The sequence below is a fragment of the Telopea speciosissima genome, chromosome 8, assembly GCF_018873765.1.
Source record: "Telopea speciosissima isolate NSW1024214 ecotype Mountain lineage chromosome 8, Tspe_v1, whole genome shotgun sequence".
In the NCBI taxonomy this organism is placed as follows: Eukaryota; Viridiplantae; Streptophyta; class Magnoliopsida; order Proteales; family Proteaceae; genus Telopea; species Telopea speciosissima.
Window position 1 is genome coordinate 7,346,647 of NC_057923.1, and position 19,973 is coordinate 7,366,619.

Sequence of the window (19,973 nt, forward strand, 5' to 3'; positions counted from 1 at the left end):
ATTCAAATGCAAACTCATTAAAAACAGTTGCTTGAGGCAATAAAATAGGGGAGACCATGTGGTGCAATCACGGGGACCAGTAGGCAGCTGACCATAGGTCAATCCCAATCCACATGGTCATAAAACATGGGGATCAAATTATAACATTAGCAATGAGGACTTGTGTTCTTATTTGTTTTCTCCTTTTTAATAGCTGCCATGCCCTAGGCCAGCTGGGCTCACCCTGCCTTGTCATTGATATCTACTGTAAAGATGGATACTGTTCAAAAAGAAAAAAAAAATTGCTCCCAAAAAACTGTTAAGGCTCAGCTGTGTCAAAAATAAAGCTTCCCAAAGTATCTTGATGAACAGAAAATACAAAAAAAAAAAAAAAAACAGATCTCTTTGAAATGAAGTAACTACAACCAATGGCTTACATGTCCTCTTATTAGCTTCCCTCTCACATAAACTCTGAAGGATTACACATTTTTTCTCAGAACTCCTTTCTTATTCATCATCTATCATATCCTATTTTGTTGAGAACTTGAAAACCATGAAATGTATGTATGTCTTCCCTGGATACACAATCTGTGAAGGGAAATTGGGGTGATTTACAGAATCAGGAAACCCTTGAGTCTCCAAACAGATTGCTGCATACTTGTTATATACTGCCCCATCTTTTCCTTTTATATTTTGGACTCCATTTGCAGTGTAAAACTGCAGCCCAGGCTGATTGGTCCACAGCTCTAAAACTCTTCCTGATTTGCTATCGTGAACAATGGCCGCCTTTTTCAGACCCCCTGTAGTCTCCTTATTATCGAGCGCATAATTGATGTCATATCCTCCACTTTCGAGCTGATGAATCTTGCTTCCAATGGCAGTGGGTTCAGTTAAATCATATGGTGTCCCCTTCACTGACTCGATCTTGCCGGTGGGAATGAGTTGCTTGTCGACAGGAGTGATGTTGGAACCAAAGATCTGTATGGTGTTGGATAAGATATCACCACTGTTATGGCCACCAAGATTCCAGTAGGCGTGTTGGGCCAAATTGATAGGGGTGGCCTTATCAACAGCTTTGGCTTTCATGATCACATTTAGCTTGCTTTCTCCAAGGATCATATATGTTATACTCACCTTGACATCACCAGGAAAACCTGCAATTACATGACATAACAGTAGTGGGTAATAGTTAATTATTGAGTTCCAATCAAACAAGGATTAAACAGAACAGAAACAGAAAAAAGACTTAACCTTGTTCTCCATCAGAACTGTGATAGGTGAATGTGATGTAAGGGGTTTTACCATCTGGTACATGCTTCATTACCTTCCAAATAACATCACTAAATCCTCTAACACCACCTTAAACAAATAATATTACATCAAACCAGTCAGTAAAGAAGAACCAAATTGAAAATTAATAATTCTTATACCCAGCTAAGTAATTTGAGGAAGAAAAAAAAAAATACCATGAAGAGTGTTTTTCCCTTCATTTGCAGATAGTTTATAGGTTTTTCCATCAAGGGTAAATTTGGCCCCTCCAATCCTATTAGCAACCCTTCCAACTGTGGCACCAAAGTATGTTGAATCATTCTGCAGTGGAGATTTAATCCAAGATATTTAGTTTCTATCAGAACATTTAAGTTGGAAACATTAAGGAAGGCCATGAGAAGATAGAACCCAAAATACTAAATACATCAACTGAATCTCAGGAATCCTATTACAAACCCCCAAAAAAATCCTAACTAAAAATGCCAGAAAATATATAAGCTCTGAAGAATATATTTCCCCTGAAGAATGCCATAAAGAATCTATTTTGAAGCTTTTTATGATTTCTCGCAGGAAAACAAAACAAAAGCTGAAACTTACTACTACCCATTATCAGAAATCGATTTAACGTCAATGCAACAAATGCCCTATCATCTGGTAACCAGTAAATATAGATACAATGATACCCTAAAAACCTTTACCAAAAAAAAATGATACCCAAGAACACTATTATAAGATCATCTCACCTTGTATGTTGAGATCTTATCGTAACCAAGAACAACATCAGCTAACTTCCCTGCATGAGGGGGAAAAATGAAACAGATTAGAAAAAAAAAGGTGAAAAATAGAATTGGGGTTAACAGAAAAAGAAGTAGAGGGAGAAAGATAAGAAGATAAGCAATACCATTTTTGTCAGGTAAAATGACAGAAACAATGGTGGCCCCCCAGTTAGTGAACTTGATCGAGAAATCGCCCTTCTTAATCTCGTAAAACCCAACACTCTGCTTGTTTTTTGAATGTGCAGAAGAATCCGAAGACAAATCCTCATGGGAAGCAATGGATGATTTAATCGATGCGAAGGCAACACAAAAAAAGCAGAGAATCACAGAAATCCTACCCATAATTGGAATTTATTGGAGGAAAAATATTGGAGAAAAAGGAAGAAAAGGAATCGGGAGCTTGCAATGAGGCACGAGGTGCAAACGAGAATATATAAACAAACGCCACAAGGATAACAACAGTCTAAGATTAGACAGAGACAGGTGTCTTAAAAAATATCCATTAAGACATAACTGGATATAATGATATCACTTTTACGGATAATGTTGATGATGCTGCGCTGCGTCTCTCTCCTCCGCTCTTTCCCTTCTCTATTTTTAGTTTCTTCCATCTATTCACAGGATTTTGGGGTTGGACTTGGTCAGTTGGTCTTGGTGAAAAAGAAATGGTAATCTTATATGTTATTTATAGTTCTTTTATAGTGGCATTATACATTCCTAGAAGGAGAAAGGAGTTTTGGCGCATATCAATTTGTATATGGGGTCACATTAGAGAGGAAAGTGAGGAAGTGGTGTGCCCGCTTTTTTTTCTTTTAGTATTATTGAGGGTCTATGTCTTGTATTCTATGGTTAATGCTGTAAGTTGCTTTCGAAGGGTCATTCAAAAAAAGGACGTGGTTCATGTTCTTGTACAAGTACCATCGAAGGCCCTCCAGGGCCAGTCTCATGGAATCCACTCCTCCTATAGGTCCCATTGTGGATTTCATGTGACTGGCCTTAGAGGGCCTTGGATGGTACTTGTACAAGGACATGATTTGGTCTCCATTAAAAACTCGTAGGGCTTGAGGCCCGAAGGAGTTGGCCCACGTTGTTGCATATCTTCTTTTCTTCGGCCACACTAAGTTGAGGGGACCATTTGGGGGTTCAGGGCCGGCACTTACAAGGAAAATTTTTAGGGTTCACATGGGAGTAATTGGAAATTGTAGCTTTTTGTTTTCTCTTTAAATTGTATGAAATAGGATTTTAAGAGTTATGGGAAATTCTTTGCAAAACATAGAGGCGTAGGGAAAGAGAGCTTGTAACCATGTTCTCCATCATTAGTAAAGACTACTCTCATCTCATCATCGTCGTCGATATTTTGTCAAACCATGTATATCCTTGCATTGTAGTCATTCGATTTCACTTTGTCAAATCATGTATATCCTTGCATTGTAATCATTCCATTTAATTTTTCTTTTATGTTATATGTTTTTTTTATTGAGAATAAAATTCTATCATTTCACATGTTAACTTGAAAAACGAGTAAGATAATGCCAATTCTTGATTGTGACGTGGCCAAAGAGTAAAATGAAAAAATTATTAGGAAAAATTGCCTTGATCTACGCAATAGGAAAAAAAAATTACAAACTTGGTAAAAATAAATTATGTTTTACAATTACAAGGTACTAAGTTGAAAAGATTTACCAAATCCCCATAAGAGTAACAAAAGCTAAACGAATAACCTAAAATACCCTTAGCATCTTTCTTTTGGGGGAGAAGAAGCATCCTATTAATTAACATACGAGAAAGAGAATGCTACTTGGGCGCATGCAGAACATTGCCCATGCGACTAGACATAAGGGAGGGAAAAATGGCTGCCACACCTCTGAGAAATTATGCCTTTCCATGGGAGTACGACGGTGAATTCACCCGCCCAGGCAGCGCACCGCACATGCCCATGTAACATTTTTTCTCCCTTAATATATACATATGCAAAAAAGAACGCTACTTGGTCACGTGACTGCTATATCAAGACACATGAGTGCACGAAACTACCACCCTGCCTTCCATGAAAGCAAAATATTGCATCTATATTGATGAACTTGCGTGCGCTCTCACTCCTCCCCCCCCCACCCCCCCCCCCCCCCAACTCATGCAAACACTACACATGACAATCTCTTGTCCTATCCTACATATATACTAAAAATGTAGATTTTGAACTGATACAAAGTTGGATATTAGAGCCTAGAGGATCTAGAGCGGTACATGCACCTTCTAATAAATGTAATTTGTAAACTGTAATTGAATCCTTTTCCAAAGGCGTTGGGTTTTTTTTGTTTTTTTTTTAAGGTATTCATTTAATGAGACATTTAACGGTTGGACTGCCTGGCACATATTCCGGCGCCCTCATTGAATTAAGAAAGGAAAGTCGGTGCACGTGTTTGAATTTTCTTACTTTCGTGTCTGAGTTGTTGTGGTCAGCTCCAGTTGGCGAGAGAAAGAGAGAATCCAATTTATTCAAAGTAAGAGAGAGAGTGAGAGAGGGGAAAGGGTTTGCTGTCACGTTGTGTGAGAACGAAACAATGGGACCCCACACAGCGTCCAAGGGGAGAAACGGGGTAGCCATTTCATTGTCTCATGTGAGAGGACGTAGGGAGACGTAAGTTGAATCTTTATCGTATCCAATGATCTGTCCCTCTATTTTTTTCAATTTCTCTCATAGGAGGGTGGAAATGAGCATTCCATCCTTTGCTCGAATATACTATCTGGGTGGGGTCCAGTCTCCTTATTAGAGAGGCAATAATTTTTTGATGTAAGTCTAGGGTGGAGAGAAACTTGGTCCTATTTTTTTCTAGTTTTATCATACTACATTTCAAAATAAATCCACTCTTTTTAAAAAGAAAAAAAGTTTCTACAAACATAGAGTTGTTGTTGGGATATTTGGCATCAAAAAAATATTAACACACGATCATAATAAATTAAAAGTATCAAAGTAGTAAAATTATTGATCTCAAACTCAAAAAACTTGATATCCACAATCAAACCGTCCACAATGAGCTTTGTTGTTGAATGATGTTAAAATTGTGGCAAAGGCAGAATATCTCATCTCCAGTTATCTAGTGAATATAAAGAGAGGGGGTCGGACGTTATCTCATCTTGAAAGAGGTTATCTTTCAGATAACTTCACACACGATCTCCAAGGTGCCCATCAAAGATGGCGAACAATCCAAGCTCGTGATTCTTCTCCATATTCATTACTCCGCAACATGGTGGTCCTCCATGTGAGACCCTCTGTTACTCGAGGACTTGCTTCACCCTTTGTCGGTGTTTGATGATGATGAGTAATTAAGGCAAGTAGCGTTCTTTGAGGATATCCAATAAACATGGAAGCATTAAAAACTCAAGGAATCTCCCCCTTGTTGGGCGGGGTTGCAGATCAAAGGCAAGGTGAGGGTGGGTGAGGGCACGGCGGTGGGAACTAGGATGGAGGGGCGAGGGTGCAGGGGTTGCAGCGGTGGGGTAGGTGAGGGTGGAGGGTTGCAGCAGTGAGGGATGGTTAGATGCGTTCTACGGAGAATGAAGAAAGAAATAAGACGTGGGTTTCACTTTATGTTAATAAAAGTGAGAGGAAAAGATCGCATTCGGCTCTCCTCCAGTAGTGGTGGGAGTTAGAGGATCCAGCCCAGTAAAAACAGGGGTGTTTGGGTCATTTCATAGGCAGGCCCCACTCTGAAAGGACCACAACCCCCTGTTGAGCTGGAGGAGAGCCAAGCCCGAAAAAAAACCAATGACAATTTAGGAGTAGAATAAAAAAAAAATAAAAAATAAAAAGGAATATTCTCCTCTCAGGTTCCCCCATCTGCAAGTTCTTGTAAGCATTCCCTAGAATTGTAACACGTGGAATTAGCTGATCTAACAATCACAATTCAAAACCAATTTTTTAAGTTGTTATCTAACCCTAGTTAACCAAACCCATACCCCTACCTTAACCCTGGTTTACCAAACACTTGAGATTTGTCGAAGAAGAGGAAGGTGAAGTAGTGCTCCTTGCAATTCACCAACGCCAGTACCGCTGGTCCAAGAATTGGACCGCCACTCTGCTTTTTCTAACTCATCGGAATGTGTGTAGAAAACCTAGGACTTGTAACTAGTAACTTGAGAGATACGAGAAGATGGAAGAAGAATTGATTGTAATGTTTGAATTATTTAATTGATAGGTAAGCCCCTCTATTTATAATAGAGGGGAAATTACAATAGAAAGGGGAACTCCTAATCAGATTAGGAATTCCTAATCATGATAGGATTCCAAGTTACAATAGGAAAAGAACTAGAACTAACAACTCAAACTGAAACTAAGACTAACAACTCACAGTAGAATTAGGATTTGACATAATTAGAAACTAGGACTCTAACTAGGACTAGGAAAATAGAAGATACACATATCAATCAAATCACTGTTCACGTGAACAGTGTCACATGAACAAGACTTCAACACTTCCCCTCAAGTGGATTATACAAATAAGTAAAGAAAGAAGATCCAAACTTGAACTAAAAGGAAAAAAAAGAACTCCATAATAATGCAAACACTTCCCCTCAAGTTGGCGCATACAAGGTATCAATGCCCAACTTGAACAAAATGAGAAGAAACTAAGTTGCAACAGAATCCAGCTTGACAGATGAATGTAGCTTCCAAATAAACCTTCAAAAACTTGAAAAAATAGATCTTCAAAACTTGGACAGACATGATCAGCAAACCGGGACTGAAATGTCTTCCAAAAAAGGCAGCTTTCAACGATCTTCAATAGCTATCCAGTGATGAATCTCAGATTGTCATAGTGACATAAAATCTTGAAGTGAAATAACTAGAGCAGCAAGTAGCGAAAATAAACTGAATCAGACAGTGGAAAAAAACTATATCAACCCAATCGAAAGTCCTCAAATAGGCAACAACCAAATATCTTCAATATTTTAATACTTCAATCTCCCCCTTACGGCAAACTCAACCCAATAACGAAGGATTCCTAATGGCAACAGTGGATAAAACTGATCTTCTATGTTTTGCACCAATGTTTCTGCAAGTTCTGTGTTCTGCAATGTCTGCAGGTGTATTGTACATAATCCCCCCCTCACGTGTAGTACACGTGGACATAATGAGATGATGTAAGAGATAGGACAAAAACATAATATACCATAATTTTCCAAGAGGTGCTAAGGATAATTAAAAAAGAAGGAATGGTAAAATTATAATTTACCAGAAGTTTCCAAAGATGTTATGGGTAAAATACCAAAGGTATGGGATATGAAGGGAATTAGAATTATTGAAAGGGTGGCATAGCTGCAATTTGGTGGAAATCCACTTTTAAATACAATCCAAGCCAAAGGGCAAACTAGTAATAAATCAGAATTTTCAAAAGTCAATTGGGTAGTAAAATAGGGGAATGTATTAAAAAGTAATGGCAGTTTCATAAATAACCAGAATTGTCAAGGGGTTATTGGAAAATAATGAAGCAATGGGACATGAAGGGAATTAACATTTATTAGTTGGGAATGGCAGAATTGCAATTAAATTGAAATCCAATTATAAACCCAACTAGGCAAAAGGGTAAACTGGGAATGAAAAGTAAAATAAGGACAAGGGAGGATAAGTGAAGATGGCATAGTTGTAATTAACCAAACAGTAAAGGGGAAACCAAATAACTATAGGATTAGTGGTTAACTACGTAAATCTAATACCATAAGAGGGTGAATAGGACTCTACTCATAATGAAAATGGGCATACTTGTCATTATGTTGAAGTACCCTTCTTCTCCACGACATAACACCCAAGGCAAACCCAAACACTTTGCTGGAACAGAGGCTTGAACACCACGGCAGTAAGATTGGGGGCGGTAACCAAAGTAGGAAGTGTCGAGGGAATCGAAGCCAACAAGAATCAACCCTTGAAACCAGATCATCAGTAGTAGCCTTAGAGAGAGAAGAGAAGAGACTTGATCGATCTTCAAAAAGGAAGAACTAGTAGAAACTCCAATCTACAATCTCCCAATTGTTGGACAGAACCGATTCAAAAATCTGGGCAGAACCGATGCAACCATCAACCAATCCTTCAATCCAATTAATACCAGAACCATAGCAACGGCAGTCAGAGGCGGAAAGGAGGTGGCTTCGAAGAATCGACAGCGGCAAAAGCATCGACTTGAGGTAGCAATCAACAAATCGATTAGGGGCGTATACAATCTATCAAGAGATTGAGTAGATAGCAAGAACCCAAGACCAGGGAGATCATAAACCATAAACCAAAGAAAGATACATCAAAGAATAAATACAAAAGAATGGGCATCAAACGAGAGAAAATCTTCCAAAAACACCAGTCGAGAGTCAAAAACAGAAGTGATTTTGCACCACCAAATATCAGGGGGTCAGATGGACCCCAAATACTAGTCTAGTGACTTTCTTATAGAGGGCAATGATGCCGCAATAGTTGGAATAGATCTGCTGGCCAAACATGGTGGAAACCAGAAATCAATGGGAAGAAAAATCTCCCAAAAAAATAGAGTATCGCCTCTCGGTATGAGGACTCGCAAGATAGCACACAGGATTTTTACCAACCAAGAGTAATGATAGCGGTAGCAAGCAATAGAAAAGACCCGTAAATCTTCCACAGATTCGACACAACAAGAAATAATCTTCCCTCGTCTAGAAAATTGCAAGGCGGTAGAAGAACCCCTTGTTCTTCAGGAGCTGTCCTTTCGACTTATCGGAAACCACCTTTCAAAACAAAAATCCATCTTTGATGATAGCAAAGAACTAGAAATCGAAAGAGTAATGCATTTACGCAACAAGCATAAAAGAGTGGTAACGATTGATTTTCATCAAATACTCATCTTCAGTATATGAAACCCATACAAAATCGAAAAACTAAAAATGACTCTCAAACCGGCAACTAGTTAGTGCTCTGATACCATGTAGAAAACCTAGGACCTGTAACCAGTAACTTGAGAGAGAAGAGAAGATGGAAGAAGAATTGATTGTAATGCTTAAATTATTTAATTGATAGGTAAGCCCTTCTATTTATAATAGAGGGAAAATTACAATAAAAAGGGGAACTCCTAATCAGATTAGAAATTTCTAATCATGATAGGATTCCAAGTTACACTAGAAAAAGAACTAAAACTAACAACTCAAACTGAAACTAAGACTAACAACTCATAGTAGAATTAGGACTTGACATAATTAGAAACTAGGACTCCAACTAGAACTAGGAAAATAGAAGATACACATATCAACCAAATCACTGTTCACATGAACAGTGTCACATGAACAGTACTTCAACAATGTGACATTCGAATCTAGTCGGAACCGTCCTCAAGTGTATTGATTCGGATCAAAGGGGACCAAATCGACAATTGTTGAGTTATAAATGAAAAGACTCGTAAAATTAGGATTCGACAGAGAGGAATTGTCTAGGGCAAGTAGGTGGAATAATGAACGTAGTCAAGGATCTATCCAGAAAAACAAGTATCATTGCCTGATTAATTCTGGACTACTTAATAACTCGAATGATCGGAAACTTCCCTCTTAGCTATTCACTTTACCAGAATCCTAATTCTGGACTAATTGATAACTCTGTTAGCAAAATCAGGGATCCTGACCACTAAAATAGCAACAGCCTTTTTAACCAACCAAAGATGCACCTCTCAAAACCCACATGTAATTATAGTGTGGAGGTCCTTTAGGAAGCTCAAAACTCGCGCAAAATTTAAATTATTTCTTTGGAAAATCCTCATTGGAGGACTGTCTTCGAAATCAAAACTAACAAAATTCCTTATGATGGAGGATATTTTCCTACTATGCAATGCCGCAATAGAAACAGTTTGGCATGTCTTCTTCTCTTTTAACTTCCCCAGAAGAAGAAAACATTCAGGGGCAGAACCTGTTTGATTTATTTCAAGGCCTTGTAAACAGAGCCACAATCACCAAGAAGGATCAAAATCGTATTGAGTATTCTTCCATCACAACCTATTTCTTTTGGTCTACCAGGAATTATTCACGTTTTCATCATGAACCACCAAACCCACATCAAATTCTGCATAACATATCAAAATGGGAACAGGATTTTAGCCTTACATTCCATTCAATATCACCTGATAATACTCAGTGATTTTTTTCATACCTTAACCTTCATATTATTTGGGACTTCCTACTGATGATCATCCAACCATTATTATTGATGGAAGGTTTGATCCTCAAACCAAAAAAGCAGAGTGGGAAGCAGTAAAATCCTCCTCAATAATCAATTCTTTTTCAGCATGTATGAATTATGATTATGCAGGAAATGCTCAAGCAGCAGAGGCATGAGGAATCCAGCAAGTATTCCTCAACCCCTTCACCTCTCAAATCTCAATTACTTATTGGGGTAACACTTGCACTGAAGTGTTTGGGGAACCCTGGGTATCACTGGATACTACTTCCCTATTGAGTTCAGTGACCAAATCTCATCATAATGGCCATACTTGTGCAAATTTTTTTCCAATTTCATTAGTTAGCATCAATCACTGCAAATTTGATCAGTTGCCAACATACGGATCCTACATACAATTGGGTCAACTGGTATTCAACAGCACATAGCGGCTAGTCAATGGAACAGATTTTAATCTGGCCCAATATTTATCGATTCAGATTAAGGTGGATAAGGGCATTCTATTATCCCATCTGATTAAAATCTAATCTGTTATCCTATATCTGATAATCAAACATATAGATATTAGCATAAATATGTGTGTGTATTTGCATGCATATATATGTCTGTGTCAGTCCTCAGTCCCATCTTCCAACAGTGCACAGGAGCACAACCCCCTTGGGCATGTGCATAGTAAAACCTGCGCATTGATCAACACTCATTGAAGTGGATCTAGGCATAATATGTAGGGCATGTTTTAAGCTCCACTTCCCCCCCCCCCCTACCCCACTTCTTTCAATCTACTATTGCCTATGGTATTGATCTTGTATAGAACAACTCATCATAGAAATAGAGAAAAAAATCTCATCAAACCAAGCACTTGGGTAATCTAAGTTTAACAAGATTTGGAGGACATCAGAAATCATACCATTCATTTTGGACAATAGGATATCCTGGAAATTAGCACATCTTTGGGAACCTTCAATGAAGAGATATCCTGATGTCCTGGAAATTAGCACATCTTTGGGAACCTTCAATGAAGAGATATATTACATGTTCAACTTCTGAAAATTGCTAGGAATCACAAGACCATGATTTTAACATGGGGAGGGGCTTCTGCCTGTAGCTGTTCAAAAATCCTGTCTGCTGTGATTGTGGCAGATGTACCCTCCCCTGCTTCACGATGATTCGATTTTCCATCCTGATAGCAGCAGGCTTGAAGATGGATCAGCATTGTCTCAAGTGAAGTAGCATTTTGAAGCACATAAGTTGCAAACTCAATCTCGTTCTGACTACCACAAAACCCTCTAATGACAACATTCTTGAGGTGATCATGAGGGCATTTTTGAGGTTTCCTAATTTCTTTTGGTTCTTTCTCATATGCCTGAACGGAGAGTAGCTGCAATAAAGTACAACTAAATGATTTTAGATACATGCCAATGATATAATAACAGGATTATACTCTAGTAAGCATTGGTAGCAAGAGCTTCTGTATAAGCACCAATTTAGTCCTCCTAATCAAGAAGTTCAATATGTAAATCTAATGTATTTTGCAAAAATGTTAAGTTTTGTGGTCTTGTCCTAGTCCTTTTCCTTGTCCATACTATGAGAGCGGTCGCTCCTTCAGATAGGCAAATGAAACTTCGGACAGCTAAAGATACACTTAAAGGCAACAAATAACTCTAGCAACACTGGCAGTGAATTAGAAGCACCCTCAAAAGAAGAAGAAAAAAAAAAGGGGGAGGGGGGGGGGGAGGAGGGGGACGAATTAGAATGTGTAGTGGCGTAGCTTGTCAATTTTATTGAGATATGTTAAGAAAATTCAAGATTTAGCAGGATACACTGAGAAAGATGAAATAGAACACTGTTTGATGCTTATATAATGTAAAACTACGATCTCACAATTGTTACAGCTACAATGTTCTATATATATATATATACAAAGAACAGTGAAATTAGGTCGTAGAGTTCAAAAAAAAATGCAAAATTGAGTAGAGGATCAACAGCTCTATGCTAATAACCTATATGAAATGGATTTTATAGAACAGCAGTTTAACCTATGCAGTACATAAGTTTCTGTTAGAAATTTATTCTTTTCCAAAAGAGGCAATGATTAACATTTTAGATTTATGGCTAAAACTAAAATATATTGTGAGATCATCGAGACAGTATCACATAAAACTGGAATACCTTACATCTACACATCTAAGTGAAACATTCAGAATTTCTTTTTTGCACTTCTGGTTTATTTTAAAAAAATTACAGAAGAAAGATTTCAATTTATATGATTATCATAAACTTGATTTGACATCTTCTATGATTTCTACTAATCTATGGTCTAAAATTATTCAGTACAAAACTTAACAATCAAAGAGAAAAATAGTTTTCCTGTGTGACAAAATTGTACCTCATGATATTTAACAATATGATATAGATTGGTATGATAAAAAATTGAATCAGTGAAATTTTGAAACCATGCTCTTAACTCCATGGTTATAAAGGCAGACAAATTGATAAATCTTATTACTTTGTTTGTAAATGCCCAACTCCCTAATACTGTATCAAAGGACAGAATATGGTCCTTCAAACCGTATAGCGAATGCAACAAAAACCTTACCTTTGTTGCTTAAAATGCTATATAATTTCAAAAAAAAAAAAAAAAAAAAAAAAAGTTGTGTTCTTTTAGATGAGAAAAAGGTCCCAAGATATAGACTGTTCAATTGTTGGGTGCATACGCTGTGTATACATTATGTTATTCAGAATATTGAAAGTATGTACAAAAAAAAACAGAAAGAAAGTATATTCCATTTTACTCAGACCAAAGAAGATTTTCAATCATGTTTCACTGTATCTGAACATGACAAATTAGATATAGACAGATTGGGTAATAGAGTACTAGTGGTTCATCCACAAAGGATCATAAATAGGTTCCAGGAGCAAGGCCCCTTCCACAATGCAATATTCCCTCATGCATAACATAATATTTTATATCTACTGGGAGACTCACATGCAACTGGAAGTATGTCAGCAAAGGGCAAGACTTAAGAAGTGCTATGATCCAGTGGAGATCATCTTCTTTTGGTGCTGTTGCAATATGTAACTTCTTGAGATTGGCAAATAAGGGTAATCTTTCAAGTATAAACCCAGCCTGAACAACAGAGACAAAAGAAGTTGGAACAAGAAAAACTAAAATGACTCCATTATTTAGAGGCAAGCAATTACCTTAACATGTAGCCATAAAGATAGATCTTTAAGCTGAGGAACATCATTGGCAAGCCCTGTGAGAAGGTGGAATATGGAATCTGTGATGCCTTTAATACCTGTAGCTATAATCTGCAGCTTGGGAACATTCTCGAACAAGAAGACTATCATAGGCCCAGTATATAGGAATGCAACAAGATTTACAGCGTAGATCATTACGCGCCTTAACAGCAGACAGTCATTCACTTCCAAGTACTTCAATCGCAGGGAGGAATGAGTAATAGTCAAATCAACCAACTTTTGACATTTCATCAAACTCAACCGTTCAAGAAGAGAACAGTTAGATAAGAAGTTTTCTAAGTCTATTGAGAGGAGATCTACTGCTTCCAGCTTGAGGGTTGTAAGAGAGTTGAAACCAACAAAACTGGGATAAGGATGAGGCACAAAGGTACAAGATTTCAAAGACAAACAGTTTAAAGAGGACTTACTAAGAAAGATATCACAAGGAAAATTATATGGATGGAGGACATCGTTTACTAGGGGGGGATATGTAGTGGGAAGTCTAAGTTCAAGTTCTTCAATTCCCCTCAGAATTGCAAATTCAATCCACTGATTGAGATGATCTACATATGTTTGACCATAAAACCTAAACTGAAGCTGGAACTTTGTAATCTTACAGTCTGTATGAAGCTGTCGCAAGAATTGCTGAACTGAACCAACAAACTTTTGTGTTCTTTGCCAGGCATATATCAGGTCCTCTGGACTGTGTTCATCAAGATTGATATCTGAACATTCATCTTTCCCAAACATGTTATATGCATCGAACCTGAGACACGTGAATGACGTTGTCCAGAGGTACCTCCATCTTCTTGATAAAATGCTGGTCCTTACCGCATCTCTCATTGTCATAGATGATAAAGTCAAATTAAGGATAATGTCCGGCAGTTGACTGATCCTGTCCTCTTGAGTTTCATTTTCCATCACTTGGCACCCCTCCATGACCTTGATTGACCATTGATTTCAACAAGGTTTCAGCAGAACATCTAGATTTCTTTCAAAAAGGATAAAAATATATTCTCTAAAAGATGAAGTAGAAGAGATATGAACACCAAATTGAGGATTACCTACAAATAAATTACATGATAAATCCACTACAGTTGTTATTTCACTGAAAGAAGCAACCCGGAAAATACTAATCCATTTGGTTACCACTGGAATGAAACAATTTTATAATCAAAGTTTCCATATCAATACTAAGCATAAAATGATACTTCAAAACGGTATGTTAATGATAGTGGTGTTAATAGGAAAGAATAGAGCTCAATGCTTGGATGTGTTAATGAACATCCAAGCCCCTTTATTTATAATAGAAGAGGGGAGAGAAAAATTATAGAATTGACCCAACATTGTTCACCGTCACTGTTTACATGAACAGTGTCATAACCCTAATTACAATTCTACCCTTGCTCAAAATACTCCCACTTATTCTAACACTCCCCCTCAAGTTGGAGCATAAATATCAAACATGCCCAATGTGACTAAAATAGGATGAAAGACTTTCCCGCTCAACCCTTTAGTGAACACATCAGCCAGTTGATCAGCAGACTTCACAAAAGCAACACAGATCAGTCCTTCTTCCAGCTTCTCTTTGATGAAATGCCTATCAACCTCCACATGCTTGGTACGATCATGCTGAACCGGATTGTGAGCAATGCTAATGGCAGCCTTGTTGTCACAATACAACATCACAGGGAGACGAATAGGAACACCAAGACCTTGTAATAAACCTCTAAACCATAATAGCTCACAAATGCCTTGTGCCATAGCATGAAATTCTACTTCAGCACTGGACCTTGCTATCACGTTTTGTTTCTTGCTACGCCAAGTGACAAGATTTCCACCTTCAAAGAGCAATAACCAGATATAGATTTTCTATCAGAAGATCCAGCCCAATCAACATCAGTATACGCTTCAACTCGTAGATGGTCATGAGGAGATAAGAGAATTCCTTTTTCTAGGGCTGACATCAAATAACAAAGAATACAAAGAACAACATCCATACGTGAGGAATAAGGATCATGCATGAACTGACTTACCAAACTCACGGCAATATGTCTGACCGTGTATGAGAGAGGTGAATAAGTTTCCCTACCAGCCATTGGTAACGACCTTTGTCAACCGGTTCACCCTCTTTTTCCTCGAGTCTTGTAGTAGCCTCCATAGGTGTATCAACAGGGCGACACCTTAACATCCCGGTCTCAAATAATAGATCTAGCATATACTTCCTTTGATAAAGAAAGATGTGAAGATCGTGCAACCTCTATCCCTAGAAAGTACTTTAGCTTTCCTAGATCCTTTATTTCAAATTCACGACCAAGCAAAGTCTTCAACTTGTTGATCTCATCACCATCATTCCCTGTCACCACAATATCATCCACATAGACTATGAAAATGGTTACTTTATCACCATTCCTTTTGATAAATAGAGTATGGTCAGTATTACTCTGCTCATATTCCACAGAAACCATAGCCTTATGAAATCTTCCAAACCAGGCACGAGGTGATTGTTTTAGCTCATATAAAGCACGCTTCAATTTACATACCTTGCCGCTGATTTTGTCACATGAGAACCCAGGTGGAATGTCCACATATACCTCCTCTTCAAGCTCGTCATGGAGGAAGGCATTCTTCACGTCCAACTGTTGTCAATCCCATCCCAGATTTACTGCACAAGATAGTAACATCTGACAGTATTTAGTTTAGCAACATGTGCAAAGGTCTCCTGGTAGTCAATCCCAAATGTCTGAGTGAACCCCTTTGCCACCAATAGTGCCTTGTATCGATCCACAATACCATCAACCTTCTGTTTCACCACAAACACCCGTTTACATCCAACTGGTCTTTTCCCTGGAGGAAGAACCACAAGATCCCATGTATCATTTTTTTGCAAGGCTCTCATTTCTTCCATCATTGTTGCCTTCCACTTTCCATCTGCAAGAGCATCCTGCCAATTCTAGGGAATACAAACAGAAGAAGGGAAGAAACAAAAGCACGAAAGGATTGAGAAAGGGAATTATAGGAGACAATATGAGATATAGGATGCTGAGTACAAGTCCTAGTACCTTTGTAACTAACAATAGGTAACTTAGAAGAAAGGGTTTTACCTGGAGTGGGAAGATGATAGGTATTGGTGCTACAATGGATGGAAGCTGCTTGTATTTGGAACATCTTCTCCGATATGTTTTGAAATTTAAGTCATTAATTCTCTTCTGAAATTCTCCAATGGTTTTCTGGACTGGAGTAAGCTCCCCCTAAACAGAAACTGTGTGATTACCAGTATCCAAGGTCTCCCCCTGTGTGGAATCCTCTTCATTAGATGGTATGTGAGGGACAAGAGTGGGTTCAGGCTGGTTATACATGGGAACCTCAAGAGGGAGAGGGGGCCCAAGAGTCAACACCTCTTCATGGGAATTCTCCCCTTGAAGAAGTATAGTGGGATAACAGGAAAGGGTTTCATGGAAAATGACATCCAAACTCACCATGGTACGACGGGTGGGTGGATGGTAACATTTATAACCCCTCTGCGAGGGAGAATAGCCCAAGAAAATGCACCGAAGGCTATGGGGTTTAAGTTTACTAGGGGACCGAGTATCCCTAGCATAACAAACACAGCCAAAAACTTTAGGTGGAACTATAAAGGTTGAGGAGCCATTTAAAAGAGCAGCAAGGGTATAGGAGTCGAGGACTCGGGTAGGCAGCCTATTAATAAGGTATGCTACAGTAAGAACAACATCCCCCTAATATTGGGGAGGAACATGATGGACAAACATAAGTGCTCGAGCCAACTCTAAGAGGTGGCGATTTTTTCTTTCAGCCAATCCATTATGGGCAGGAGTATCCACACAACTAGTCTGGTGGAGGATCCCATAGGCAGCAAGGTAGTTTTGGAACTGACCTTCCATATACTCTTTGTCATTGTCACTCCTCAAAATTTAGAGAGTAGCATTGTATTGGGTCTGAACCAATTTATGAAAATGTTGAAAACATGAGAAAACATCACTTTTATTATGCACCAAATATACTCAGGTACTCCTAGAGTGGCAATCAATAAAGGAAATAAACCAACGATGGCCAAAAATAAAAGGTTTCCGACTAGGACCCCATACATCAGGATGAACCAGATTAAAAAGGGAAAGACTTCTTTTATTAGAAATAGAATAAGCTGAACGAGTCTGTTTGGCCAGAACACAAGCCTCACAAAAAAGGTCATCCTCATTACATTATTTAACTAATGTTGGAAATGAATGAGATAAAATTCCTAAAGGGGGGCGACCTAATCGATTATGCCATTGTTGAAGTTCATAAGATACCAATGAAGTTTGATGAAGGGGAGATGGTGGTGGTGGTGAAGGAGGACGACCATCATCCAGCAGATACAATCCATCATGCACTTTACCCCATCCAATCGTTGCCCCAGTTGTCAGATCCTAAAAAACACAATGGGAAAGGGGAAAAAAAAAGTCACTTTATAGTTCAAGTCACGAGTAAGACTACTAATGGATAGAAGGTTAGTAGTAAAATTAGGTATATGTAAAACAGAGGATAAAGAGATAGACGGAGAGCAACTGATAGAGCCTTTCCCAGAGATAGAGGAGAGAGAACCATCAGCCACCCGAACTTTGTCTTTCCCAAAAGTGGGTGAATAGTGATAAAAGAGGCTAGAGGATCCAGTCATGTGATCAGTGGCATTATAGCCTATGATCCAAGGGGTAGAGACTACTGATGCACAATGACTAGCAAACGGACTACCTGAGTGGACAAAATGGGAACTTGAAGTGGTGGATTGATTGGCAAGAGTCGATGTAATAGATGCAACAAAGGCCTGTAACATACGACGGAATGCCTGAAGTTCATCCTGGGAGAGACTAATGTCAGTAGAAGGAGCCGTGGGAATAGTCTCCGTATGATTGGCTTTGTTTTTCGATTTCCCACGAGCAACACGCTTGGCCTCAAAATCAGCTGGTTTACCATGAAGCTTCCAGGAAGTGGCTTTAGTGTGATAGGGTTTATTGTAGTGTTTACATCTCACAATCGCTTTGGAAGAATCACTAGGAGCAGTAGGAGCAGCAGCGGCAACAGTCTGTAGAGCAAATCGATCAGTTATTGGAGTATGTAGCATGGCTGCCCTACGATTTTCTTTAGAAAGAACTAAAGCACAGGACTGCTCCAAGGTAGGGAATGGAACCCTGCCCAAAACCTGAACTTGAATATGGTCATATTCAACATTTAAACCAGCCAGGAAGTCATAAACCCAAATCTTGTCAACATGCTTGCGATATGCAGCAATATCGGTTACATTAGTGGGCTGATAATCTGAGTAGTGGTCCAGATGTTGCCATAGACTACGAAGGACAGCATAATACTTAGAGATGTAAAAGTCTTTCTGAGTGGTGCCATGAATCTTCTTGCGCAATTCATAAACCTGGGCATCGTTCCAACCTGTCCATAAGTTTCCTCCGCAACCAGCCAAATCTGAGCAGAAGTTTCGAGTAGCAAATAACCATTGGCCGGATCTGGTTGCATGGAGTTAAGTAAAAAAGACATGACTTAAGAGCATGGAATCAAAACTCTATCGAAACCTGTCGAAACCGTCGAGACAACTCGGTTTCGACAGGTTCCAAGACGAGTTGAACCTAAACTTTAAAAAATCTATTAATTCGACTGGTTTCGGTGGTTTCGTTTTTAACGTCACTAAGGATGAGTTCCTCCTCTGTATCTCAATCAAAACAGAAGAGTTGCTTTGCTTTACAAGGTGACTACACTCAATTGCAGTTGCAGAACTTTACTGCTGTCTCTAAACAGCAAGAAGAACGGCAGAATCAAGAGCAACCCTGCTTTGTTTTGGGTACCGACATCAAATCTGAAAGACCAATGATGGTGGAGAGGGAAGAGGTACCTCAGCAACCGCTGCTTCACTTCTTCGATGAATGGCCACCGAAGAACAAGGACTACTCCACAACCCAGCTCTCGATTTCCATTCCAATGCCATCTCCTGACCTCTCAGTGTCCAATCCCCGAACTCAGAATGGTACTCTTAGTTTCCATTTGATTCTTCTTATCTATCTTTCTGTTTCTGCAGATGGTTGAACTGTCAAAGTGGATGGGTTTTTTTTGCTGGATCAAGAGAACTGCTCTGCCATGCTCTCTCTGTTTAGTCTGTGACTGAATAATGAGTGCAACAAGAGCCTCTCTCTCTCTCTTGAAAAGGAACTTTCCAGTAATCCCTCTTTCCACCTCTTCCACTTTTTCATTCCCCAACCCCACCCTCCCTTTCCTCATCTAGAAGGCATTTTAGAGGGATTACAGTGCAAACATCATGGTTTCTAGCCAATCCCCAGTTCTACTTATTAATCAGTTTCCCTCCAATTTTAGTCTTTCTTCATCTCACTCTCAACTCAGCTAAAAGAAGAAAAAAAAGTTTTTAAGTTTTTTTTTATTACCCAATCATCCACAGTGATTTGAAGTCTCATTATTAACTCCTATTTCCTTACTAACAAAGGTCCGAAATATCCTTCATGAGTTGGGATAACTAC

General features: G+C 38.7%; 3 protein-coding genes across 3 annotated transcripts; 1 reads left to right on the plus strand and 2 right to left on the minus strand.

Moving 5' to 3' along the window:
- Positions 1-365: 365 nt before the first annotated feature.
- LOC122670485 (galactose mutarotase-like) lies at positions 366-2,430 on the minus strand. Its single transcript, XM_043867379.1, has 5 exons — positions 2,150-2,430; positions 1,992-2,041; positions 1,446-1,569; positions 1,231-1,338; positions 366-1,133 (listed from the first exon to the last, which is right to left on the minus strand). Exons 1-5 carry the CDS (start codon positions 2,364-2,366, stop codon positions 508-510), a joined length of 1,125 nt encoding a protein of 374 aa, XP_043723314.1. The 5' UTR covers positions 2,367-2,430; the 3' UTR covers positions 366-507.
- Positions 2,431-11,176: 8,746 nt separating this feature from the next.
- Positions 11,177-13,915, minus strand: LOC122671988. Its single transcript, XM_043869492.1, has 3 exons — positions 13,402-13,915; positions 13,187-13,327; positions 11,177-11,578 (listed from the first exon to the last, which is right to left on the minus strand). Exons 1-3 carry the CDS (start codon positions 13,690-13,692, stop codon positions 11,261-11,263), a joined length of 750 nt encoding a protein of 249 aa, XP_043725427.1. The 5' UTR covers positions 13,693-13,915; the 3' UTR covers positions 11,177-11,260.
- A 5,213-nt stretch (positions 13,916-19,128) lies between these two features.
- On the plus strand, positions 19,129-19,627 carry LOC122672736 (growth-regulating factor 1-like). Its single transcript, XM_043870213.1, has 2 exons — positions 19,129-19,468; positions 19,520-19,627. Exons 1-2 carry the CDS (start codon positions 19,138-19,140, stop codon positions 19,525-19,527), a joined length of 339 nt encoding a protein of 112 aa, XP_043726148.1. The 5' UTR covers positions 19,129-19,137; the 3' UTR covers positions 19,528-19,627.
- Positions 19,628-19,973: the final 346 nt, after the last annotated feature.

Bases quoted from the DNA above. Each gene is read 5' to 3' on its own strand.
- LOC122670485 (XM_043867379.1), bottom strand. From the start codon at position 2,366: ATGGGTAGGATTTCTGTGATTCTCTGCTTTTTTTGTGTTGCCTTCGCA. The intron at 2,042-2,149 runs GTATTGCTTATC...CCCCTCATGCAG, and splicing joins CATTTTACCTGACAAAAATG to GGAAGTTAGCTGATGTTGTT. The intron at 1,134-1,230 runs GTTAAGTCTTTT...ATGTAATTGCAG, and splicing joins CAGTTCTGATGGAGAACAAG to GTTTTCCTGGTGATGTCAAG.
- LOC122671988 (XM_043869492.1), bottom strand. From the start codon at position 13,692: ATGAAATGTCAAAAGTTGGTTGATTTGACTATTACTCATTCCTCCCTG. The intron at 13,328-13,401 runs GTAATTGCTTGC...TCTGTTGTTCAG, and splicing joins CTTTATGGCTACATGTTAAG to GCTGGGTTTATACTTGAAAG. The intron at 11,579-13,186 runs GTGAGTCTCCCA...ACTTTATTGCAG, and splicing joins TGACATACTTCCAGTTGCAT to CTACTCTCCGTTCAGGCATA.
- LOC122672736 (XM_043870213.1), top strand. From the start codon at position 19,138: ATGAGTTCCTCCTCTGTATCTCAATCAAAACAGAAGAGTTGCTTTGCT.